Source organism: Microtus pennsylvanicus, chromosome 8 (assembly GCF_037038515.1).
Source record: "Microtus pennsylvanicus isolate mMicPen1 chromosome 8, mMicPen1.hap1, whole genome shotgun sequence".
Taxonomy (NCBI): domain Eukaryota; kingdom Metazoa; phylum Chordata; class Mammalia; order Rodentia; family Cricetidae; genus Microtus; species Microtus pennsylvanicus.
This window is the reverse complement of record NC_134586.1, coordinates 21,469,941-21,496,347: the sequence shown is the minus strand read 5'-3', so window position 1 is coordinate 21,496,347 and position 26,407 is coordinate 21,469,941. Positions and strand designations below refer to the sequence as shown.

Sequence of the window (26,407 nt, the reverse complement as noted above, 5' to 3'; positions counted from 1 at the left end):
TTTTAGGTCAAGGTGAGTTTATTGTCCAAATAGCATAACCTAATCGCATCCAAAACCACTTACAACTCCATCCTCGAATCTGACTTCACACTCATCAGAAGAACAAGTTGCTTTTTAAAGATCACTTAGAACTTAACAGCCGACTGTGTCAATTCACCATTGTAGCTGACACAACGTTCCCCCCGGGTTTCCTAAAGACCTTAATTTTTCCCCCCACACTGATCATGCTACTTTAGCATTGTCTAGCATCCCAACCATAAAACCCACCCACACCTGTTATAGAGTACACTGTGAGAGAATAACATCGATATGATATGGTATCACACTCTTAAAGCAAATTAAAAAAAGAAAGAAAAAAAATAATCCAAGACAAGAGATCATAACTGATAGATCTGAGGTACACGGCAGAAGGATAATAAACATAAGGGAGACAATTTGATGGCCTGGTGATGTACTGGGGACATACAAGATGATCAGCCAAGAATGACAGCCAATAAAAATTAAGAGACCTTTTTAATTTTTTCATTTTTTTTTTTTTGTCAAAGATAGGCACCTGTTGAAATCAAGTGGCTACTGTACTGGCTACGGTAAGGCACTTCTCCCCCACAAGTAGGCTGCAGGCAAAGCCGTGATCTGCAGCTCCATCAGGTGTGTGTTTGTTGATGGCTTCTTACAACTAGAGCCAAGAATGTGTCTGCTATTCCCGTCAAGGTTAAAAGCAGAGGGGCACAGGTTCTGGCTGGAGCACCTCTTCTGTGTTGTTTAGACTCTAGAACCATCGAAGGCCACATGGTGTAAGGAAGTCCCAACACCTCCTGGATCTTCCTACCCAGATGGATGAGCGGGCGGCAGCTGCTCAGAACCACCCGGAGTCTGCACTGAGAAATGCCTGTGTGCAATATGTACCTATGGAGGGGCTTCTTGACTTAAGGGGACTTCACTGTCTCGGTATTCATTTCCCTTTTAAAGCTATTCCCAAGGTTGGACTGTCTAAGATAAGCAAAGAGGAATCCTTCGAACTTAGAAGTCAGCTGGCTTACTTAGACTTCTCATTGCTACTCCCAGTTAACACACCACCAGTATACCCTCTTGAACTAGAAAAATCAGTATTTACAGGACATAAGGCACAAGTGTGATCCTCCCAGTCCTGTCCTCATAGCCCGCCCATGCAGAGAAAGCTCATCCGCCCTCTTTGTGAAAGCCGTCCAATCTTAAGTCTGTTGGTCCTACAGCTCTCAAGGCACAGATTGGTAGATCCCCAATAGCTAGGCTAGAAGAAAGCTATTAAAATCCCTCTGAGGGGTCACTTATCCTGCTAGCAACAGGATGGGGTCCAGGGCAGCTCCATATACCCCTAGCCCGGGGAGCTGCTAGAGAGGTGTCTTGGTTGGCACACCCTTTAAGATTAACTGCCTCCAAGATGTGCCCTGCGCTTCCCTGTGTCCTGGGGACAGTGCACACCAAAGCAACCCCTAAAAGCTGTCCTCTTCTAGAAGGAGCTCACTCCTTGATGGATGGTCAGCCTTTGTCCTCTTGCAGGCTGCCTGGCTATTAGGAACTGTTATGAATCTCCTAATGCTTAGCACATTATTTTTGGCATACTAGGGTTTCCTCCCCACTAGGATTTGGTCAAAACAGGGAAGGATCAAAATTTGGCAAACTGGGGGACCAACTTGGCCCCCACAGATGGAGAAAGAACAAACAACAAGAAAAAAAAACCAAAGAAGAGTTTGTTATCAAGGCAGAAAAAGATCAGAGTCTGCAATCCCTTTTGAAGGACGTGAAGGGGGTGAGGGAGCAAGCTGAAACCCACAGGGTGATTTGTACCCCTTTGGGACAAAAATACGACCAAGGAGACCCAGATTTAAGCAGAGGGTATCGATCACCAAGGAATCAAGGCTCCCCACCTTGTGTAAGCAAAGAACAGGCAGAACAGCCACTCTGCACCCTTCATCAGACAGGCTCGGAGGACGGCAGACAGGAAGTGTCCTCTCCATGCCAGATGAGAGGGCTGGAGGGGCTGACAGTAGCCTGTTTCTTCTCTGCTGGGTCGTTTTCCTTCATTCTGTATTGTTAAACCCCAAGGTCATGTGTGACCTGTGTAACTCATCAGGCACGAGAACTCAAGGGATTGTGTCTGTCAGGTTCTTAGAGACCAGGAGTATGGGCTGTACAGTGTGAGCTCTGGATAAACACTGGCTAGCTGCAGGCTGCTCTCCCTCCCCCCCCCCCACTTCCCAATTCGTCACCCACGGTTCCACCACAAACTCCCTAGAATTTTAGGGTCATGCTAACTCCCCAACTCCTGATCCTTCCTAAATACACTCGAGACCGGAGGAACGGCCTCTCACTCCCTTTCGGTGTGCACCCCAAACTCATTCCACCCACGCTTCCTATCTGACCCACTCAATGGGACTCAAAACCTGAAGCCATCCAATGCCGCCCACAGACACCCTAGCCCTGCACAGCACTAGCCTGCCACTGTGGAGGACGGGAGTGAGAAATGGATGCCGCAGACTGAGCACCACAGACTCCGTCCTAGGAAGACTTGGAAGACCATCCTAAGTTGGGGTATCAGTGCCAAGGAGAACTAAACTGGTCAACTTTCATGATGAAGGGGCCCTATGAAGAAGAAAGACCTGTTTCCAGATGGGCTACAAGATGGGTGTGTGTGTCTCCTAACTGTCTGCTGGAATTTTTGATTGCTGATCCAGGTGGACTACATGCAAATCAGGCCTGCCCCGTCCACTGCCTGTGTTTGCTGAATGCCTGCCTCGTGTGGAGGAGCCCTTTGGCATGCTTTTATCATGAGGAGGGAGCTTGAGTCAAAGGAGAGCCTGGTGACCTTCGAGGCAGAAGATCCCCGGGGCCTGAGACCCTAGGGTCAGATCCCTTCTGCCTTCCACCTAGGAGGATGCCCAGCTTCCGCCTTCTGCCTGCCCTCTGCCCCGTGCCTCCTGCTAGCGGCCTTCCCAATAGAAACTGTATAGCTGCGAGGTATCGTGAAAACAAAAACGTACATTGTTATCATTATTGATTTTTGTCCAGTAAACCTGAGGTAAAGAATACTCTCTTTGAAGAATGTGATGGGGGCGGGGGAGATCCATGAAAGGAAAGGAGAAAAACCAAACGGATGAAATATAACCATGCTATGCTACCTGAAGGAAATAACTGAGGAAAGCCTTTCCAGTACAAAGAACTCATCTCAACCATCTACTCCGGGACTTGAAATTTAAGCAGTAAAATAATATATTATAACAATGTTTCTAAAATAGCAGCACACCGTGAAAACATTACAGCTAGGTACTGTTAATGTGAATAAGGATGAATGATCTCAGCTTAGCAGCGAAAAATAATAATAAACAGAACAAAAGAAAACAAAAGATAAGAGACCCTTAGCTGTTTCTCCGTCTTCAACCCTCACACTAGGAAACAAGGCAGAGCCTGTGCATGAAATTCTTTCTTCAAAGCAGCCCTGTTCTGATCTTTTATCTTAAAAAAAAAAAGGCAAATATTTTAACAAATAGCTTCATTACCTGTCAATTGACAACCGTGGCTCCAACTTCCATTTGCTGATTGCCTCAAAGAAGTAGGAGAGGAACAATTCAAGTACGATGAATACAACTTTGCAGTAAAAATAAACAAACAAACAGAAAAAAAAACAACCCAAAAACAGAAAAGGTAACAAAATGCCGCACCCTGATGTTTCTTTTCATGTCCAAAGAAGAAAATTCCAGATGGGGATCCAGTCCTTCTATGCCACCAGAATGGTTTAAACCTTTGTTTTTAGGCTGGGATGGGAATGTCAGCGGAAGGATCTCTAAGTCCTGGTAGGGACACCAGAGTTATGTACCAGAACATTAGACTCCAGAAGTGAATAATAGGAAGGGGACAGGGAGGGGAGGGGCAAAGAAGGAAGGAGTATTCAACATGATTGCATAAACCATCCCATCTACCCACCTCCCCCCACCACCCCGGAACAATTTTTCAAAGTGCTTTTCTAATGGAATGGTTTATAACAACGTTAAACTGTGGACCAGACATGCCAGTCAGCACCAGAAGCTAAGCTGTTGTTTTCCTAATAAGGGATTACAGATCGCCTCGCCCTCTTCCGTTACATAGGATAGCTTTGTTTCAGATTCGCTTGTGCTCTCCATCTGCCCCCATTTAGATGAGTTTTGGTCATGGCCCATAGTTAGTTCCCCCCATTAGATAGCAGTAGGTACATCTGCCATGAACCATGTTTGGAGGAAGAAGCACAAACTCACCAAATACGAGACTTAGGAGCCAATCAGCTGTGTCCGACTGGCAAAAGACATATCCCTTAGATAGCAGCTACTGTAGACAGCGAGAGAATGCATCGGAGAGACCCCGCCATGCTAAGTCTTGGTGACACATGGTGAGGCGTCAAAGGCGCTTCTTACATCCAAAATGGTTCAGCCATGTGGACAGGTAGTTCTGTGCAACCTCCCCAGCGCGTCCCTTCTTGCTTCTGATTCCTTCTTGCGCTCATTGCTTTGCAATCTAATCCTGCATGCCTTACTGGCATCCACGGCTCCTTGCAATTCTACTAAAAGGGGCACATGTACTAGTTCACAAGCAAAAGACAGTTTCCTCTAACTGGTTCCAATATTGCAGGTGTATGCAATCGAGCTAGCCTGCGCGTTCTCCTGTAAGCATCTTACTATGACTTTTCCATCATAAAACAACAACTGTTCGCTTAGACAAGGGATCCCCTTATTGCTGTACTTTGAACAGGCACCACATGCGTTTCAATTATAGGGCCTTTTCCTCTCACTTCTAAAAGATCTTTAAATACGATCTAGGTGGGGGCAGATTTTTTTTTAAAGTTTTATCCTAAAACACAAAGAACAAAGCATAACTAGAGAGAGAAGGAGCGAGCAGATGACGAACACGCCTCTCTCTTGCGGGGGCCTGAACGGCGTCCTCACAGGTCAACATCCCGAACGTCTGTAGGGGTGGTGGCTTGGTCCAGATCATCCACAGACTTGGATCCGTTGTTATGCTGCTGCTCTTGACGGAACTGCTGCAGGCTGTTGAGCAGCACAGCCTCAATTTGCTCCTGGCAGGCTCTGAGACAATCCTAGAGGAGGGAGGTCCAGACCGGATGAGCCATTAGCATATTTACTTGCACAGAACCTCTCCCAGAGACAGACACTGTCCAACTCACATCACCCCATACTCATTTTCCTGTAGAAGGACATATGAAGAAGGGATGTTCTCAAAGGCCACAGAAGCTTAGCGGATGAAGTGGCGTCCACGAGCTGGCAATGTTAGCCCCACGTGGCAGCTACAAGTCCATCCCAGATTGAGCCAATAGGAGCTGCCATTTCAGCTGAAACCCAGGCATTTCCTCTTCTAAACCACAGACCAGAAGGTGATCCAGCTTTAAAAAAATCCCTTGCCTGGACAAGAGACCAACTGGAGGTTTTCTGTCTGGGAATGGTAGGAGGTGGCACAGAATTTGGTTCCCACAGGATGCTACACTGTTAGCCAAGCCAGCAGCCAATGAATAGGTAACAAGGGGGGATGCTTAACTGCTTAAAGTGTCAGAAACTGAAACCCCCTGCGTTTTCTGCTCCTCTACCACCCTGGAACTCCTTTCACAAACACAATGTAGAGTGTTTACAAACCTCAGGACACTCGGGCTTGTCCAATTGGGGAATAAGCAAGAATTTGCACTGTTGCCTTTATTAGTCTATATTTGGTAGGGAAAATCCAGAGCAAGCTGCCCCAGGCAGAAGCTTCTATTAGCTGGGAGACATGGAATGCGAGGGCAAGTCCCGCTGTCACTGGGATGGGACTAGGGCTCAGGCTAGGAGGCTGGAGCCAAGGAAACTGTTCTTCGTAGGGACTTTTCCCCTTCGCCTCTTGGGTCTGCCCCCCTGCGCTCCGCAGCAGCCTGTGCACACAGAAACTGTGCTCAACTGAATATTCCCCTGCCTGCCCACAGTTTGATACACACTTCCCCTGTTTATTTCTTGGTGCAGATCTCACCACCTAGAGATTGCTATTTTTCCAAGCACAAAGGCATTATCTTTATTTTCCAAAGACCTAAAATAAAGTTGGCATTAACTACCAAGGAGCCAATTTTCCGTTCCCTCCCACCTCCAATTTTTTCTTTCCTATCTCTCATCTGTTCCATGTTTCAAACTGCAGCTTGAAGATGAGGAGTGACAGCCGACCAAGGGCAGGGGGCAGAGGTGAAATGCTTCCCCGAATCTAAGAATGATGGGAAAAAGGAGGATGGTGTTTGCTGCTCGGTCCCCACTAGCAGGGCACAGTTTCATTCGTGACTCCCATCTCTCTTTCTCCGCCTAGAAAGACGAACTGCTAAGTAGCAGACCGATACATGAACACGCTTTATTATGTGAGTGTGGTATGTTTTTTTTATCTGTCCCAGAATCTGAAAGAGTCCTTTGGACTTTGAGATTGGATGTTTCTCAGGCTGGCTTCAACCAAGTGATCCTCCTGCCTCAGCCTCCGGAGTATCCAGGACTGCAGGCACATAAACATGGCCATCTTAGATGTCTTTAAAGGAAGGTAAGGATTAGCAATTATTTAAGACAAGGATGTGTCACAAGCCTGGTCCTAGAGATGGTGTGGTCTGGCCCTGGGGATCACCAAGGCAATTTCATCAGTGCCAAACGAGGGGCTCATATGCCGAGGATCTAACATTTCTCGCCCTGATCTGTGGCAAGATCATCTGAGTTGGCACATCCGGCCCATCGTCATGACCAATGTACATCTCCATGGTACCAGTGTATGAATCATGCCAGATGGTCCTCTGAGGAGATCAGCCTGCAGAGAGCTTAAGGCTTGATTGTAGGATTTGCCGTTTCCTGACTCTTCCTGCTAGCAAGCCTTCCCGTCGAGTGGCCCAAGACTTTAAAGGGACAGTGCTGAGAAACCCCTCCAGGGAAGACAGGACATCTGGCAGTCAGTTCTACTGGACTTGGAGAGCCCAAGGCTCAGAATGATGCAAGTGGCATGTGCCCACCAAGGGCAGGTTCACAGGCTAGTCTAAGCAACGGAGGGAGATCCAAAGATTTCTATAAAAAGTGTACATTCTCCTTTCTGATGTTAATTGAAAGCCAGTTCATTATTGACTCTGGATGACCCTTGACCTATGATCCCTCTCACTTGGAGAAGAGAACAAGGGTTAACGTTAGCCTAGGAAACATGGCCGGAACTCCACCTGCTGCTCACAGTAGACTGTTAAACCCATCTGGGGTTTTTGCTGGACAATTTGTTCTACTTTTGTCTAGGGCCCCTCAGTCCTGGCTCAGGCAGGTAGAAATCTCAAAAGCCTGCACTGCCTGAACCATGGCGAACACACCACTTACTGCTGGTGGAGAAATCTGCACCCTTTCAATGTCAATAAACCCTAGTATAGTAGCATCCTCCTCCCCCATAGCTCTGTGGGAGTCCTTCTCGGGCCCAACAGGGCAAATGAACTTCCTATGAGCTGGCAGAAAGTGAAGACGCCATTGCAGGGGAGTCATGACTTACAATGAGCAGAAGAATAAGCTGCAGGAGGCGACTTAGAAGATGGGAAGAGCCCTGCCCCCAACCCAGCCACATAGCTTGTGCCAGGAGGCCTCGGGAGAGAAGTATGGAGTTCGGAGCAATTCCAAAGGGACAGGGCTCACAAATGATATCTTAATAAATAATCAGAATATCAGCAAATTTGGAGACGTAAGAGGCCTGCAGAGACCAAACTGGGAACAGGCTTGGGGAATGGGAGTGGCTTGTCCCTGAATGACAACAGAAAATTCACGCAAGTCGCCAGTTTGAGAACTTTCTCTGCAAGTTCTCTGCTTCTTTCAAGATGTAATGAAGTGTATAATGGACAGAGATTCTCCAGAAAGGAAGACCCAGGCCGAGTGTGTGTGTGTGTGTGTGTGTGTGTGTGTGTGTGTGTGTGTAGGGGTGACGACAGCAGTGCCCCCGATGAAAAGATGCTACATCTCTGTGACGAGCGAGAACTCCAGGACCTCAGCTTTGCGGCAGCCTCCCAAAGCAGCAGGCACTGTGTTAAGATGCCCCAAATTAAGCTGATTAAAAGGAAAGCTCTAATGCTAGTCTGTCAGCCGGACAGGTGGCACTCCACTGCGCTGGAGGTCGGGCACCCCTCCAACTCCTCTGATGACGGCCCCCTCCCTGCACTGCCCCGTCCCCCAAGCCTCAGAGCCCTGACAGCAGCGGCTGTGATCTCCAGCTCGTTACTCGGTCCCCGACTTCCTCCACTTGCTGGCTCGAGCTCCCTGCCCTGCACCCTCCACCGCCTGCATGAATGGGCCACGGAACTCCAACCATTAGCCCTCAGTGTAACTGCATCAGTCCATTTTCCCTACACACGCACTGCACTCAACAGGGGGACAAAGGGCTGAATGAGCCCCAGACCCGCAGCCAACTCAGGCAGAGACAACTTAGGAAACTATCTCATTCTTCCTTTCTTCACAGGCTGTTTGGCTTGTTTCCTTGCATACCAAATGAAACTGACAAGAAACGAGGAGGGAGGGAGGCAGGCAGCCCCCAGCTCTAGCCCACCTCCCCCGCCCCCTAGCCCTGTTGCCTTCCAACCAAGCTTCCCAGAATTGCTGACCCGGTAAAGCACACTAAAGGATCACAGGGATGACTTGAGAAAACAGCAAGTCTCAAGCTAAGGGGAAGCAGAAGAGATGCTAGGGACCTCCCAGAAAACTTGGGGTTCAAAACAAGCCGTATTTCCCGAAGTTATTAGTTTTCTAATTCCTCACTGATAAGCAGTATCATAAAAAGCCAAGATGAGCCTAAGGGAAGAACATTCTAGAATCTACTCTGGGCAGTTCTTGGGAGCATGGCAAGAAGTTCTGACGTAACCCAGATCGAACTAGCTGTCTGACTAGAGCCTGCATTTGGTTTATTAAATATCTTCTAGAAATATTCTCATATCTTTAGAGCATGAAAACCTCAATTCAATTCTTTTTCCTCCTGGAAGTGCTGGGAATTGAACCCAGAGCCTTGCATGTGCTAGGCAAGCATTCTACCACCGAGTCCCATATCAACCAGAAGTTCCATGTAATTCTTTAAGTGTGTGGTTGAGAGTGAAGGTTAAGTGATGTGCACCAACATAAATCTTCTGACACGTAATCATGTATGAATAGACAGACAAGTAGATACAGATAGATGATACATGCTTCCAAAATTTCTGAATGAATGAGAGGCACACTTGAAACCCATCTGTCTGCCCTTCGCTCACTCGCTCCTTCCCTCCTTCCTTCCTCCCTCCCTCCCTCCCTCCCTCCCTCCCTCCCTCCCTCCCTCCCTCCCTCCCTCCCTCCCTCCAGTCTCACTACCCGATGACTGCCAGAGACTTGGGATAAAAAGCCAAGTCTAGTTGGGTCTTATTCAAGAGGCCCTATGGTCAACTTAACAGTGAGGTGAATGCTGGACCCACGCACTGTCACACTGTGGAGGGGACGGAAAAGGAACCCAATTCTGCAGGGGTCTGGGACGGTCAATCCCTGCTCTCCGACTCACCTTGGCAACGGAAGCCAGCCCGGGTAGGTAAGAAGTTCCCCAAGAGCCAGCCTGCTTTCCTGGCTATGGTCTGTTTTTAGCAACTCTTAACTTGTAGCTGGAAGTAAGAAGTACTGAAAATACACTACCCTCTGAGACTTCCCCTCCTGTAAAACTGTCAGGCCTCTCACTCAAATTTCTTTTTGGAATGGAGCGGTCTGGTTTATTTTGGCAACAAGATGGGAAAACAAAGACCCACTTTCTCAGAGCCGCGTGGGTCTCTGCAATCCCAGCTATCTGCTGCCACGGAGCCATGGAATGCAGTCCACGGGTGGCAGATGAGTCAAGAGGACCCACTTCCACCCTTGTTCTCAGACCATCCACTTAAGGTGAGAGTCGAACACGGTGGCTCTGAAGAGACTGAAACTCAGGAACTTCGGTCAGTTCTCTGCCACAAGGCGACAAATGTGGTCCTGAGTGTTGGTTTAACGTATCCATGGGACAGCCCCAAACACCCACTGGCATCTCGCAAGGGTGGTCCAGGATGTTTCATATGTATTTGTATACATAATGCATATGTCTATATATCTATATAGATATATATAATCTGTGTGTATATATCTACATATCTATATATGTATATATAGATACAAAGTATTATGACATATCAACCATTTTTATCATATTTTAGTGCTTTGTACATCTGTACTGTGGGTTATGCCCAGGATACTCATCTCAACCTGAGCTATATATGCATTTACTATGGACTTCCCTTTCCTTCCTCCTCCCTGGTCCTGGGAACCTCAGTTACACTTTTTGTTTCTATGAGTTTGACCTCTCCAGCTGCTTCTTAGACAGCTTACTCAGCACAGTGTTTTTCAGCTTAAGCCTCTGCTGATGTTTCTTTTGAAAGACTATACAGTATCCCATCACATGGTCGTATCACATTTTGTTTCTCTAGCTCAAGGCCCTGTCTTCCAAACTTTATTCTGCTCAAATTACAATCAGCCTCATGAGGTCCTTCACTTAAAGGAATGCCCTGTCTTGTTTAAAGTTCAGAACACGCTAGCATTTGTTAATCTATGATCTTGTCAGGCCACTCCAGGCTTTTCTTTTTTAAAATGTAGTTAATCTATTTTATGTACACCAGAGTTGTGCCCGCCTGTGTCTGGAATTACAGACCATTGTGAGCTCTCACATGGGAGCTGGGAATCAAATCCAGGGGCTCCGAAAGAGCAGTCAGTGCTCTTAAGCAGTAAAATCGTCCCAGCCCTTACTTTATATTTCTCGATTGATCCCCAAGTTATTTTCTATGCTCCATCTGCCTAGTCCAGCTTCTAGCACTGTGCCTGGGGACTACTCTCTAATGCAGCAGTCTGCAGCAGCTGGGCATTCTCAGTGCTTCCAGAAATGAATGGGGAGGCGTGATCCAAACACACCACTTCTTCATTCCCCAAAACGGTGAACAGAGCCCGGGAAAGCAGAATTCTCCTTCTGAACACCAGGGCATTCTAAATGGAAGCCGTATTGGCCTTTGCTCTGGAATTCAGTTCCTCAGAGAACACGTGCTGATGGAGGGGGGGACTTTCAGCACCTGGGGAGCTGCAAGAACAACAAAACTTTCCACTGAGAACACTTCCGGGAAGCAATGAGTGAGCTTCAGGGGCGTCAGTGGTACCCGTGGAACTTACTGAGTCACAGCCATTTACCTGGACAAGTGAGGTCAAGCTGGCCTAGTTCCTATGTCAACGCCTAGGTTTTAATGCTGCGAGGTCTATTCTTGGGTGAACTGTGAAAATCAAGCATCACCTGCACTCCAAATTAAGACAAAACACGGGTCCCTTGCAGAAATGAAGTGCCAGAGACAGTGAGATTACTCAGCGGGTAAAGTTGACAGCACCGAGCTTGCTAACCCAAGATGAATTCCCAGCATCCGCATGATGGAAAAGCCAATTTCCAGAGCAGATTGTTTTAGTTGTGTTACATACGTGCACACAAACACACACACACACACACACACACACACACACACACACACACTGACATAATTGAAAATGTTGTTAAAAGAAATAGCTGATGGGAGCCCAGTTGTATTTATCTCAGTCTGGCGGCTGACTTGGATTTCCTTACTGCTGCATGGTGTCTGAGAGGGAAGGGGGCATCGCCAGGAGGAAATGACAGGCTGGTGGCTGCTGTGCAGTCCTGTAAATCAGGACCCAGACAGAGAGTCTCAGTGGTCGACCACATGAGCAGTTTCTGTCCATTTGTGACAGGAAGGACTGGGGCAAGAGAAAGTCAAAAGCACTGAGCCCTGCTGGAATGTCAGCCAATCAGAGCAGGCCTTTAACTGTTGAAAATGTGGAGACACCTAAGGGTCAAACTGCTGTCATAGGCATTTGTGTGTATGTGTGTGTGTGTGTGTGTGTGTGTTCAGAAACTGAAGAAAGACTTATTTGCAACCAGCTAGCATCCTATCTACAAACGGAGCCTTAATAGGAGACATTAAGAAAAGGGAAGAAGAGGGACGAGGCCCTCCACACACACACTTCCCTTGGGGAATAATAGATGCATTCTTCACCCTGTGCTGGGGTTGGAAATGGAGAACTTTGCAACCTATATTCTGGAGCCCTTGCTGAAAAGCATACATTTTTGGCACCAACATTTAATACAGTCTATCTAAAAACCGGTTCAGAGAAGAGCCCAGGCTTAGTTCTACCAAGCTCTTTAAGGTCTACTACTTCTCTGAGCTAGCGGACAAGGCCAAATCCAAATACAGGGAAATTGACGGAAGGCCTTGAGCTCCCCGGGTTTAAACAACCACTGCTCAGCATACCTTGGGGAGACACCAGCCACAGGCCTGTGTATCACATGATCACGTGACATGGCCCTAGAACCCAGGAAATTCCTTCACAAGGCACTCTCATTCTTGAGCCTCTCCATGGTGAAGCACCAGGACCTGAGAGCCAGCAACACTCGTCTCTCTCCTTGGCCTTTCAACGAAATGCCTTTTGCAAATACCAAGTTCCCAGGAGCCACAGCAGCGAAGAGTTTCCAGGCTGGAGTCGGAGCTCAGAGGCATTGAGTCCCTGCTCTGCTACTACCTGCCTTGCCTCTAGGTTGCCTCCTTTACCCCCTCTGCTGCCTGGTGAAAATGCAGGTAACTGTCTATCTGGGCTCTGCGCGCCATCCCAGATGGAGTCCTTCCCAACTGTTATGTTCTAGGCGGTAAAATCAGGACCTTATGGAATCTCAGTCCGTCTCAAAGCCCTCTCTTGTTTAAGAGCTCTGAATTCTGGCAGCCGACAGCAGACTCGGGGCTATCCACACAGAATGGAAAAAGTCTAAAGCTAATAATAGTTTCTCAAATTTGTATTGCGCTTGGTCTCTGTGTGCCTTGTCATTTATCACAACTTTGATCCAAAGGAAAGCCTGAGACAGGATGGTGGAAAAGCCTGACATCACGCACACAAGGCCACCTCTTGAATCTGCTCCCTCCACGGCAGCCACTGCCCAGCCAGCTTTAGCTGTCCCCTCGTTGAGCCTTACCGCCTCAGAGGGGAGTAGCAGAACTGGAGCCTCTCCATGGCAGAGCAGAGGCCTGACAACGTGTACATAAATGGACATGAACCCCACACCACAGAGGAAAAGTAGTCAACAGCCCTCCCCCTCCCATCAGCCTGCTAAGGTCTGTCTGGATTTTAAAGTGCATGTAGGCTTTCAAGCCCACAAAAGGAAGCAGGAGGTAGCGGTGCACACCTGTAATCCCAGCTACCAGGGAGGCAGAGGCAAGAGGATCACAAGTTCAAGGTCAGCCTTGGCAACTTTATGAGACTGTCTCTCAATAAAATGATGATGCTAACTTAGTGATAGAGGGACTGCCTGGTATGCCCAGAGCCCAATCCCCAGTAACACGCACACATTGAGGGGGAGGTGTCACACCGCTGGAGCTTACACCACCTTAAATGCTGACCCTCAAAGACAAACAGAAAAAAACAAAACAAAACAAAACAACTACAACAACAAAAACCCCAAACCCCTTTGAACCGCTACCATAAACCAACCACCTTTCCCGGAACTTTGGGAGAGATATCTGGTTTTGGCCAAGGTGGCAGGTACCTACCACATCAGTGTGGGTGATCTTGGCCAGCAGCTCGGTCAGCGCATCACAGGTGAGTGTGTTCACTTCTTCATCCTGCTGAAGCCCACAGATGGCGGCTCCCACACTCCCAGTGGCGATCATCGATGGTGGGTACATGGCAAACTTGAAGTCTGTAAAGAGAGAGGGGCTACGAGTTAAGCCCAGAAGCAAAATGGGACCGAGAGCTTGCCAGGCTGCAGCTGCGCGGTTGTCAGAAGGCATGGCCCTAGCATCCCTGGCTCCAGCACCACTTTCTCCCTCGACTCCTTCCACAGGAACCTCTTTTGCCAACTACGGATATTCTCAGCCTTAAAAAAGGGAAAAAGAGAAACTGAGGCAAGAAGGAAGGGCAATTATCTGAGTGTATACAACAAGTCACCAAGGGCCCCGCGTCCTGAGGCATCTATGCCCTTCAATTGTTCAAGAAGTCAATACATGACAGATACCAGGTTCTTTGCCCTGGCAGGGCCAGGGAGGTGAATAAAATGTGGCATCTCCATGGTGATGGTGGAACAGAGTCAAAGAGGCCATGCAATTGCACAAACAATATTCCATCCACCCTACAGGTGGGATAACTATGGGTTTTCAATGTTTGAAGGGAGATAGGGGAGTCATGAGAATTTTTGTGAAGAGTGATATCCCCAATAGGATCTTACTAAGAGGAATAGGTCTCTCCCCGGCTAAGCGTAAAAAAACACCACAGAGGAGCTGGAGAGTCGACTCAGCTTATGGCTTCTGCAGAGGAGCCAAGTTCGATTTCAGCACCCACACGGACTGTCTGTAGCTCCAGTCGCAACGGATCTGATATCCTCTTCTGACTTCCCACAGGCACCGGGCGTGTACTTGGTATACATACATATATGCGGGCAAAACAATCCTAAGTGTGTGTAAGTACGTGCTCACATGTGTGCATGTTAGCTAACTACAGAAGCAGTAATGTAGGAGATGAGGTGAGGTGGCTCAAATTCACTTAATTCTCAACTTCTCACCCTATGTTAAGGATCTTCAGAACATCAGAACAGAGGACAGAACTTGACTCAAACACCAAAGACTAATGTTTACTTTCCAAGGAGTTATAAGGGCAACTTGGGACCCGAAACCTATTTCCTACTGAATGATTCATTCCCTAAGGGGCTTCTTGACTACGATCCAGTAATTGTGGGCCTGCCAACTGCTAACATGCATGCATTGAATGTGATGCCTGTTTAACATGAATATCAACCACGGAAGATGACCTTATGGATGGAAGGAGACCTGGGACCTGTCAAGTTGATCCTGCCCTTGCCCCTGCCTTGGGCTCACAAACTAAAGAGGAGACAGTGTCATCACTCAGTCCAGTAGCAGTTGTGAAACGGGGCCCACTTTCCAGTGTATGATCTCTAGTTGGAGCAAGATCCCGACAAAGCAAGTGGGGACAGAGGGCAGAAAGCATAGAGGGGCAGGAGAGTCGTACTTTAGATCGTAATGAGACGACCGGGCAGAACGTGCAATGCTCAGGGCAACCTAGGCTCCTCCCTTCTTTCAATGCAGTGCTCCCTGCAGCAGGGTGTCACTGCGAGGGTTGTTCAGCGGGGAGCACGGCGCCTCAGCACTAAATCTCTACTGTTCTTAGCTACTCCACAGATCAGCCAACCGTGCACGCGTCCCCTCCCACCTGGACTCAATCCCAGGAACACTGGGTAGGCCTGGCCGTCTGTCTGTCTCTCTCCTTGGCTTCCTTCCCTTCGCCATTCACCACGTTCACCTTGAGGGCCGTATATTACGGGGTCTCACCCAACTCTTGCTGGCCAAGCCCTGCCTGTGTCTTCTCTATCCGCCCAACTGGTGTGACAGAGCCAGCCTCCTTGCCTCCTGCTCTGCTGTAGGTCTCTCCCATATGGGCCACAGGAGACTGTTTCTCTGTCCAATAACCTTGTTAGCGCCCCTCTGTGACATTCATAGCGCCGAAGAGGCAGCCAGCCCATGGCCCTGGGCCCGCAGAGGCCCTGGGTGAGAGCACCTGGCAGTGACAGGGCAGGGAATTGTCCCCAATGTTCCCTTTCTTGTGCCCAGGCTCCCGATCAGGAGGCATGAGCGCCCTCCCTGTAGAACTCTGCAGTCACACTGCTAACAAAACCAACTCAAGGTTAGCATGTGGAGCCAGAAGGGCTATTTTTCTTGACCTGGGGTGTAGGTACAAGACCTTTATGTGGGGAGTCCTCCTTGGGCACAATGTGACTGACTCTTTATACCATGATCCGACACTCACGATTCTTCCCCCTCCCCAGGGGAAAAACAGGTGTTTCAAGAAGTAACAGCTTCTTGTGGCTGGGTAGCTAATTTATTACACAGCAATACACCCCAGTATGGTGTATTATGCTTGGTTTTATACACACTAAACGGCTATCTTCAAAAGAAACTTTTCTGACCTAAAAAGGGTAATAATTTGCTGGGCAGTGGCGGCACACACCCTTAATACCATTACCTGGGAGATAGAAACAGGTGGAATTCAAAGTTAAAGGCCAGCCTGGTCTACAGAACGAGTTCCAGGACAGCCAGGGCTATTCAGAGAAACCCTATCTCGTAAAAGAAAAATAAAAGTCTGAGTACTAATTTACCCTCCTCACAGTGCTAGCGTGAGGACTAACTGTAATAGCCTCGGCTGTCAACCCAGGCACAGAGCCTGGCTCGGGTTCTATGAAGCACACACGACAGACGTCAGTCATCCTTGACCCTAATCCTCACCCTCCGCTCTCACCGCCAGGACCGCCTATTTGACTGTTAAGTCAGTGGTTACCTTTGCTGTGCAGCTCACACTTATTCAGATGTGGTTCCCCTAGAGCTGAGGAGCAATGCCCATGTGAGGAGCCCCAGGCTGGCCTCCTCACTCCCTCCTGGTGGGTGCAGGAAAGGCACACATTTCAGGAGAATGGAAATACTGAGGTGTCAGCTGGTTTGTTCAATTCACTAGGTGTGTTGGACTTCTGACACCTTTGTATTCCACTTCAGTCTGGGTTTAGAACAATCCTTGGAGTTACCTCTTACACAATGAAGGAAGACACAAAAGGTCTCTTAATCAGAAACCCAACTATGTAGAGCCTAGACTCGTCCACTGTCTCTGCAGTATCAGCAGGAAACTGTGGTACCAAATCCCAAGGATGCCACAGAAGCAGCTGGCTGTCTGGAGTGGCTCCCGAGTCTGGACAAGGACCAGGAGAAGCACTCCCTATCCAGAAACTTGGAATCTGCACTTCTTGGTGAGATTTCACTGGCTTCGCTAATGGAGTTTAAATCTGGGATGCTGTGTGTGGTCCTGCTCAAAGAGCTTAACACTGAGTAAAAGTAGGAACCTAAGTAGTGCTGGCTAACAAAGCCTCCCAGGGGCTGCTTTATTCTTGTCCGCCACTAGGGGGAGCGTCGTTCATTTTCAAGACTGAACAAACCCAGAGTCTGTTTTCTCTTCTTCTTCCCCTTCCTCAACCTATAGTGAGAACTTTACAGGACCAGATCCAGGGTGCTCATTGGCCAGCAAACGACACCGTGACATCATTCAGCACGCACTCATCTGCCACCCCCAGAAAGGATTTAGCATGGTGTAATGGTAATAATTGCTATTGCCAGAGTTCATTTGGGTGGGAGGGGGAGAGGGCTACTGCGCCCAGAGAAAAGCACCCATTCATCTTAGGGCCAGATGGGATGTGAGATAACTGGTATCACTCACAGAACTCCAGTTCAACAAGCTACTTCCTCCTCTCGGCCCCATGACTGCCCTCTGGGGGCAGTTCAGAGGCCCCGGTGGAACTGTGGGTTTCGTTCTTCCTTCCTGGCTACCAGAGGCTTGGATTACATTCTAGAACAAGAGTCAAGTCCCTGGACGTTTCAGGGCCACCACAGTCTGGCTACAACTTGGGGCTGGAAATCAAGGACCACTTTTAAGAGATGACTAAGTAAACCTTAGGATTCCGCCTTGGGGTGGAGGTGGGGTAACACAGGCAATTGGGTACAGTTGGGCTCCCAGTGCAAAAAGAAGGGGCTGTGGGGTATCTGGAGCACCTGTACCAAGTTTAAACTCAATGCTACTGAAGCCACATGCTAAGAAGGAGGAGGTTGCTGGTACCCAGGTGAGATCCTGGTCATCTGGGGGAGGGGGAAGCTTCTTGCTCTGTTTTGCTGACGTGGGACCACTGGTGCAGAGCCCCTCAGAAGAACTGAGCCCACTTCTGCCTTCCATGGAACCCCGAGTTCCAGGAATTGGAGTTATGAAGACCTCTCAGGTCGTTCAAACTCCACCCCGAGACCAGCTGGGAGAGTCATACCAGGCAGTTTTGAGTCACTTCTCTTCCAAAAGCCACTGTAAACTGAAGAGGGAAGGAAGACACCTCTCTGCCCTGTCACCAACCCCAGAGTCCCATAAAGGCAGACTGCTGGTCAGCCACGCTTCCCTCCACAGGCCCCTGAACTCCTCACACTCTCTTCCCCTTTCACACACACATACGCTCTGCACACCCCCTCAGAGCCGCTGCCAGCAGCTCTTACACAACTGATTTTTCCCATAAACGAGCAACATCACCCTGGGGCTGGCTACCTACCATCTCTTCAGGGACTGCCCCCTTCCCTTGCCATTACCCTGTGAGGATCCTGGCTGCAGGCGTTTCCTCAGCTCCAGGGTAGAGAGTGAGGCCGTGTGGTATGGGGCATCCAGGAACACCAGCTGTGGCGGAAGGGGTAGGCTCCTCCTGCCTTTGGTCCTTGAGTCACTCTGAGCCTGCTGTTTGAGGGTCCTGCCATGTTTGGGCTCACTAGATCTTAGCCCCCGAAGCTCATGTCCCCGAGAAGACTGTGGTTGAAGAGCAGCAGGTCTTGGTGTCTAGGCTACTGTCCAGCCTACTGCCTGCCCTGCCCCATCACCAGCAGGTCTCCACTTGCAGAGGCCCAAACGCAGAGCAGGGGAAGGATCAGGGCCCTGTGGTCAGGCCTGCCCTTTCCACACTCAGGAGGCTTGAGGCTCTCTCCTCCACTTTCACCAGGTCTAGGCCTCTGGCTGGTTACTTGGCATCCGGCTCTGACCTGACTGGAGGTACCCCCTCCCCTATCCTTCCCAATTCTTGGCTAAAGCTAGGCCGCGGCCCCCAAAGGCAGTCTTCCTGACTGCCCCCACCTCCCAGCAGACCTCTGTCCTCAGTCCCTGGATCCCAGGCTCCCTGTTTTGGCCCCAAAGTTGGCAGCTGCTCCAAGGATCTGGACAGGGCAGCCAAGAGTGGGGGATGGGATCCCCAAGAACAGAGAATGGCCCTGTGGTCTATACAGGATTAGGAGAATCTATCTACCCCAGTGCAAGATCAGGGAGAGAGAAGCGGTGAACAGACTCCCCCAAAGGTCTGTTCGTCAAAAGACAAGGTCAAAGCGGGTCTCTGGCCGTTGGCAGCTGGGTGATGGGGTTATTTAGGTCCTGGGGTCAGCTGTCCTAGGGCCAGAGAGAAAAAGTTGTTTCACCCCTCCCCCTTGCTGAACCAAGGCAAGAGAGGAAAGGGTCTGGGAGACAAAAGAGCAGGTCAATGTGAGACTGACCTCTAGAGTCCAGGCCAGTGAGCAGGAGAAGGGCAGGGAACAGGCGACTGCTGTCCAAAGGGAAGCCAAAGCTTCTGGGGCTTCTGTGTGCACTACCCTTCCCCGCACACTGGCTGTTGGAAGGGCAGGTAACTCCAAGGTCCCCAGGGTCTGGACTAAAGCAGCAACAGGAAACCTACACACACACACACACACACACACACACACACACACACGCACGCACGCACGCACGCACGCACACACACCCCTAAAAGTGGGAGGTAGAATCCCACAAACAAGCCAGTCGGAGTCTGTGTCCAGTAGCAGGAAAAGCCGTGTCCACCTTAAGTGGAGAAGCTCGGGTCTCAGACTTTCACAGTTAGTAGTACCATTCATGTGCCTTATAAATCACAGGGCATGTTTCGCTGTGGGCTTTAGTTCTCCTATGCCTTCTACAAAGGCTAAAGCAATGATGTAGCCAAAGGCTTGTTTTGCAGATGGAGTTGAACTTGGGAGAGGTGAAAGAGCGTGTGCAAGGTCTCCCAGTGATAAGTAACAAAGTCTGTCTGACCTTTTAACCTCGAACAAAGCCGGGGCTCTATTGTTCATTACACAATCAGCTATGCAAACACATAATTAAGGTGTTACAAGGAATTAAAATGTTACACCCCACCCCAACTCTCCATCAAAACTATGAAGTTCAACAACCCCTGGGGAACTGAGCTTCACCTTCTGACCCTGAGGCGGTGAACTCCTGACACATCTCCCCTGGACTTCTAAACTTCTAGAGCCCCGGTTCTCATCTTTCCTAATGCGGCTCCCCTTTAATACAGTTCTTCGTGTTATGGTGACCCCCAAACATAAAATTGTTTGGTTGCTACGTCATAGCTGTAATCTTGCTACTGTTATGAATCGTGACATAAACATTTGATATTCAGGATATTTAATATGTGACCCACAAATTGAGACCCACAATTGTAGCATCTTCTACCCAGGTGTGGGCCAGTAACAGTTCTGTATCAAAATCTTTTCCAGGGCTTGGAAAATGAATCTTTCCTCAAAGGTTTACTCCCTCCTCAGCAGAAGGAGCAGCCAGAGGGCAATAAATGAACCCTGGTGAATAGGAACTCTTTCCCACTTATCAGGGCGGACTGCGTATTTATCTTGTCGTTGTTCCTTTAACCTATATTTGCCCCCACCTTCCTTAAATTCCCTCTTGGGCTTATCTCCAAACTGTCCTTTTCCTCAAAAGATTAAAGATTTGAACACAACCAGTGAGCAGTCTATATAATCTTCAAAGAGCACTTCAGGCATCATAAACAATATTTTAGCAGGTACCAATTTCTTTTCCCTTACCACACCTGTCCCCATAAAGCATTTATGAGTGAAGCAGAGAAAGAGAATATTCTAGTTCCAATAAAGAGCAGCAAAGAAGCCAGAAACGAAACCCCAGACTTGGCTTACTCGTGCCCACTTGCCTGGACACCCAAAGGGGCAGAGCAGTTGGTGCCAAACCACCGGCCCCTAATGCAAGCCCAGGAACCCCCCCTCTCACCGGTAGCACACAGAGCGATGAAGGTCTGCGCATGCTTGCGGATCAGGGACAGCTTCTCCTTCTGCTGGGGCAGCTTGCGTAGGATGTGCTCGATGAAGTCGTGAGGGGTGACAGCAGCCAGATTCCACTTCAGCTTGCCCAACACCACCAGTTCCCACTCCTGCGAAGGGCGGAGGAAAAGGGCAAAGCACTAAAAATCCAGAGGCTGACTCCAGGGCTGGGCTTGGGGCTAGGGGCTGGGTTCTAGGCCTGCTTTAATGATTCTCATTAAGGCTCAGCTGTCAGATCGAGATCATGGGGGGCGGGGGGAGGGGAGTTCATTTGTCGCCTTGCCCCTCGTGCTTTGAAGTAGCTGACAGCTCTTCTTGTGCTGAATGCTGAAAATGTCAGGCTCCGCCGAGGATAACGAGAGGGCAGGTAACCGCTGCCAAGTCCTTCTAGTTTTCTACCTATCCCCACCCACAGGACCCCGATGCCCACAAAATGCTGCTGCCTGCCCACCCAGAAAGCTAGACCTAGAGCAAGATCTAGTCAAGGTGATTGTGGCACCGTGGTAATAATTTATTGGCTATGTCTCTATCGTAGGGCTAATAGTCTCTTTACTGCTCACGGGGTGGGGGGGGGAGGAGTGATGCTTCCAGATTCGGAATGCAAAAAGCTTCCTTGGCCCAACTCATTGGCAACCAATTAGCTGGCTTTTACTTGTGGGACAAAGTTTTGCTCTGTGCTGCTAACACTCCCCTTTGACACACCATACAGGAGTCTTGGGGATAGGACACTTCACCCTTTCCCCTAACTCCTCACTGGCCTTTGTCTGAGGCGGTCACTTGCGACCCCACGTTGCAGTCATTTGAGGCAAGGTGGAGGGGCTTAAACAGGATTCTAAAACTTTGGGCAGCCCACGTGCAGGGACACCGCCACCTCCTCTCTTCTGGGCTGCTCACAGCACTCCCCCTAGTAAACAACTTTGTGGCTCTCCTCTTGTGAACTAAATAAGGGAAATTATGTTCTGATGAATTGGACTAAATACAGTAAAAACTGTAAGAGTATCTGCACCTGAGGGTGCGGGCCTGAGCTTCTGCCTCTCTGAGGCAAGCTTGAATCATGCAAGACCTTGTTTCTTTTGTTTTTCTACATTTTTTCTGAATGTGGGGGTGCATTCAGAAGAAAACTGTCACCAGCAACCAGTGATGCCTGGCAGATAGAGCCTGGCTGGCCATGACTTGACTCTTCCATCCGCTCAGCTCAAGGGTAGGCTACAAAGCACTAACTAGCTATGGTATGTCCTGGAGCAAGCTCTTTTCATCTTTAAAATAGGAGGGTTCTTCCAGACCCCATGCCTTCTGGATAGGGGGTGGAAAGCTGCCATGCTTTATTTGGAGAGAGTTAAGTTAGCTTTGCTGGTCCTGGAAAAATTAGGGTGTCATGAAAAATACCCCAAATCTCCAGCCACATGGAAGATTCTTTTTCATGTGTTTTGGGAGAAAAACAAGCTGGCCTCTAATTCTGATCTTTTTTTATTTTATTTTTTTACAAGCTTTCAAGTGTGCCCTAGCTTTTAGCAGAAAGTTGGGATAAAGATCCGCTTAACTAGGCAAAAATCAGAGATGGCTTGAATCCCAGCTCTTCCTTCTTCTAGGGCAATGTGAGCACAAACTCGTCCTGTGGCATCATTATTAAAAGAAGCGGATCTTCCAGAAGAAAGCACCTTTAGGGGCCTCTCAGACCAGACCAGAAGCAGCTGAAATCTGGCAGTGGTTCAAAGGTGAAGTCATTTGTGCCCCTCTCTGCATTCTCGGCAATTCCTCCCCCAACCTTGCACGTGTCTACCACTAGGTGGCAGCACAAGCCCAGAAAGGAGGGCTTCTCACAAAGAGCTCAGTTCAAGAAGCCAGTCTCAGCCTAGAAGACTTTGTGCAGGCCCAGGCCATGCCAGCAAGGGGGAGGGAGTGGACAGAGGGGGTGGTCCTCTTCTAGCAGTGCAAGAGAAAGGTGTGCAAACCACTGAAGGTGAGTCCCAGAAGCTGCAAAAAAGCTGCAGGTTTCCGGTGTGTGGCTGCAATAGGAAGAACAGCTGCAGGAGGGGGGAAAATGGGAGAGGGGGAAAAATGGGAGATGGTGGAGAAAGCCTTTCTGGCAGAAAACCAGAGCCAGGACAGGACCTTCTGGGAACTGTATCCAGATCACAGTCCCCTCTGGAGCTAAGAACCCATCCTTCCGATCCCACCAATAGAAGGTCAAATGTTGACTTGACATAAACGTTGCTATGCCGATACTTAGTGATCAGCTACTATATGTATTGATATTGTGAAACTTTATTGATCTGTAAGACATTACCTGTGATACTTCCAGGCTCTTAGGAGACACAACACGGCTAGCTTGTGAGAATTCAGACCTCATTCTCGGGTTCAGTGGAAATCTAGACCTTAATTAAAAACCATTAAACTATCCTATACCCCCCCCCAAGACTCACCCACATTCTCTTGAACTGAATTTCACCCTCATAATTTTCCATGAGGGATCGAGAGTTTTGTTCACCCCCTGACACAGGAAGACTAAGCTATCTCCTACTAAAAGAGATCCCTGGTTAGCATGAAGGCTTCAGAGGTTCCGGGCAATTCTGAATTCTAAGATGGACCTTGGAGATGGTGGGTGGAAGACACAGTGATGGGGGAGGGCAGAGTCAGGAGCAGGGAGGGCATCATTACCAGCAGCTCCTGGGGCTTCACGGAGTTGTCGGTGTAGATGCACAGCTTTTCAGCAGTCAGTGGGATGGTCTCTTTGAGCTTAGAGGCTAGAAACATGCACACTGCACCCAGGAGCTGAAGATGGGTCTTAGGAGTCGGGACTCCAGCCAAGAAACGGTCCAGATAATTCATGGCCAAAGGAAAGACTTCCTCTTCACACTTCTGTTCTTCACAGACCTACAATCAGAGTGAAATGGGGTCCGACAATACCGTGAAAAAAATGCATCAGAAAAATAGGAAAGGAATTAAAAAGTATAACCCGTGGCGAACCCCAAAAAAATTTTTTTTAATTTTTTATTGAGAGGGGGAGGGGAATAGAAAGGGCAGTAAAAACAGAGATGAGAACATTAGGGTAAATCCGAAGAGACCTCGGGACTCTGATAGTCCCCCCAGGGCTGAAAAGGGTGGCTTACTAAAGCCCCCCCACCACCACCCTAAGGCAAAGCCCAGAACAGCAGCCGCCTGCCATTCCCTCCCGCTCCTCGCTTCTCCGCGCTCTCACTCACTCTCTTTTTTGGATTTCGTCATCTTTTCAAAAAATCAATAAAAATATTCTGGAAGCCCCAAGGGTCTACTTCTTGGTCTTATTCGGATCCCCAGACCCTATTCTATCATTCCCGACAATTGAAAAAAATGTCCAGGGTGGTCTCGGCCGCCCAGGGGCCGCTGTTGGGGCGGTGGGTGGAGAAGAGAGGGGGAGGGAGGAGGAGGAAGCGCGCCGCAGCCGCCGCAGCTGGAGCCGGAGCACCGGGGACCGCATCAAAAAAAAATTATTAAAAATCGAGGAAAAAGCCTAGAAACGTCCTTTGGGCCTGAAAACCCCAGAGAGGCTCCCGGCTCCCCGGAATAGAGGTTTGAGGTTGTCATCAAGGTCGGTATCTCCACCCCAGGGGCTCTGGATCCCGCTGGGGAAACTTGCGGAGTGTCCGGCTGCGGCCCACAAGGGCAGTAGCTAAGAAAGCTGTCCCCAGATGGGAGCTGGGGGAGACTAATCAGGGAACCTCTCTCAAGGAGGCACGCTGGACTGTGATCTCTCATTTGGGGGTATCCCCTAGCCCGCTCTACACACACCTCCTCCCTCGCTTCCTACCCCACCCAAATCTGCGCGCTGAAGAAGCAGTCAAACTGTAAGTAACCTTGGTATACTGGGGGCTGGGAGAGAGGGCACGATCAGAAAGAGGGTGGTCACGAACATGGGGTCCTTGGGGGAGCGGGCGAATGTTCCCAGTCCTTGCAATTGGAGTTTGCAAAGCAACATGGCGAAACCACGGCAGGTCCAGAGCGGTGCATACGTGGGCACCCTGCTCTCTCCGCAAAGACTGCAAACAAGGTTTAAGCAGTGGTTCTTTCAGATTCCCCTAAAACGCACGTTTTTCCAGTGTGACTTGCAGGGCTCTCCTGAATTCCCTGTTTCTCTGCCCCCTACTGCCCCTCCAAAGTGCCAACGCGGAGTACCGACCACACGCAGGGGATCCGAGGCCAGGACAGTATTGCCCCAGCTTTACTGGCGGGAGGGGGTACTGTCTTTCACTGCTGGTGTGGATTTTCAGGTCCACACACCCTCGGGGGCCCCACTGAAGGCAGCTGTTCCACAAAACAGGTCAGGATGGGGATGGGAGGACGAGGAAGCCACATGCAGACGCAGACACGCGCGCGCGGGATGCCATCCCCCCCACCCCCCGACATCGTTGCCTCACCCACGTTTCCTCCCCGAGTTCACCTAGCAAGGGACAGAACTGCGTCTCGTCTAAGGGTGCGGGGCCACCTCGCGCACGAGTGAAGGGAGGCCGGCGCTACTCCACATAGTTTTAGGGTCCCTGTGTGTTGGGGCGGGGAGGGGGGGTTAAAGAAGGTAGGACTGCCCCTCCCTCAGAGCGTCGCCAGCACACCTACCTCTAACATCCAGGTGGCCACCATCCTGCGCATGTACGGCTGAATGTCCTTCTGCACGCACTTGAAATAGGAACACTGCGGGAGGTAGCGCTCCTCGATGGTCAACAGGTTCTGCAGAACGCGGTCTTCCAGCAGGTTGCGGTCCGGCACAGCCCTGCGGACCGGGTCCACCTCGCAACACAGCAGCTCCATGGCCAGCCGGCGACCACTCGGTCCCGACTGTGGAAGTTTTAGTAGTTTTTGGAGGGAGGGGGCGCTCCCCTAACCTCCTTCCTTTGGCGAAATTGGTGATTTGAGAGAGGGAAAATGGGGGGGGGGCGGGGAGATTGACTGAGAGAAGGAGGAAGAGTGGAAGGTGAGCGAGCAGAGCCTCAAGGGCTGCCTGCCTCGCTCAGTCCTTCCCTCGGAACTGCCTTGCTCTCCCCAGCTCGCTCTCCTCACTCTGAGGCAGTGACGCAAGCTGCCAGGGCAGTTAGATCTCCTCCCCCTCTCCGGTTCCTCCTCCCCTTTCCTCCTCTCCCCTGACGTCCCTCCCCTCCTTTCAATCTCTCCCTCCCTCTTTCCCTTCCCTCCCCCCACTAGCCCCCACCCCCGCCTTTTCCCTCTTGTTATTAAGGAGCACAGCAGCTGGCCCGACCAAACTTCAAACACGATCCCCCGCCTCCCCCCCCCCCCTAGTTCTCCAAGGCCCTCTCCCCCTATCCAGGCCCGCATGCTAGGGGCCCCGGATAGGGGAACCCACAAAACCCACGGATTTCTACTGATTCTCTATCCGTTTCTTACATTCTGTAGCCATACCATGGGGAGGCGGTTTGCCCTCTAACTTTGGGGTCTTGTAGTGTGATCGGAATCCTGGCCACTATTCACGATACAGCGGTAAAAGGTAAATTGATTGAACATGTGGACGAGCTCACACAACTTAGAAGTAGATCCCCTAACTGAAGAATAAGGGAAGGCTTATTTGAGAAAATTGCAACCTTGCATACCCAGGGATAAAGGTTATAACGCCCCTGAAGCTTAGGT

The 26,407-nt window shown here is 49.7% G+C and overlaps 1 protein-coding gene across 1 annotated transcript; it reads right to left on the bottom strand.

The window, feature by feature from the left end:
- Window positions 1–25,851, bottom strand: Ccnd2 (cyclin D2). Its single transcript, XM_075982690.1, has 5 exons — window positions 25,385–25,851; window positions 23,453–23,668; window positions 20,745–20,904; window positions 13,646–13,794; window positions 1–5,104 (listed from the first exon to the last, which is right to left on the bottom strand). Exons 1-5 carry the CDS (start codon window positions 25,574–25,576, stop codon window positions 4,949–4,951), a joined length of 873 nt encoding a protein of 290 aa, XP_075838805.1. The 5' UTR covers window positions 25,577–25,851; the 3' UTR covers window positions 1–4,948.
- Window positions 25,852–26,407: the final 556 nt, after the last annotated feature.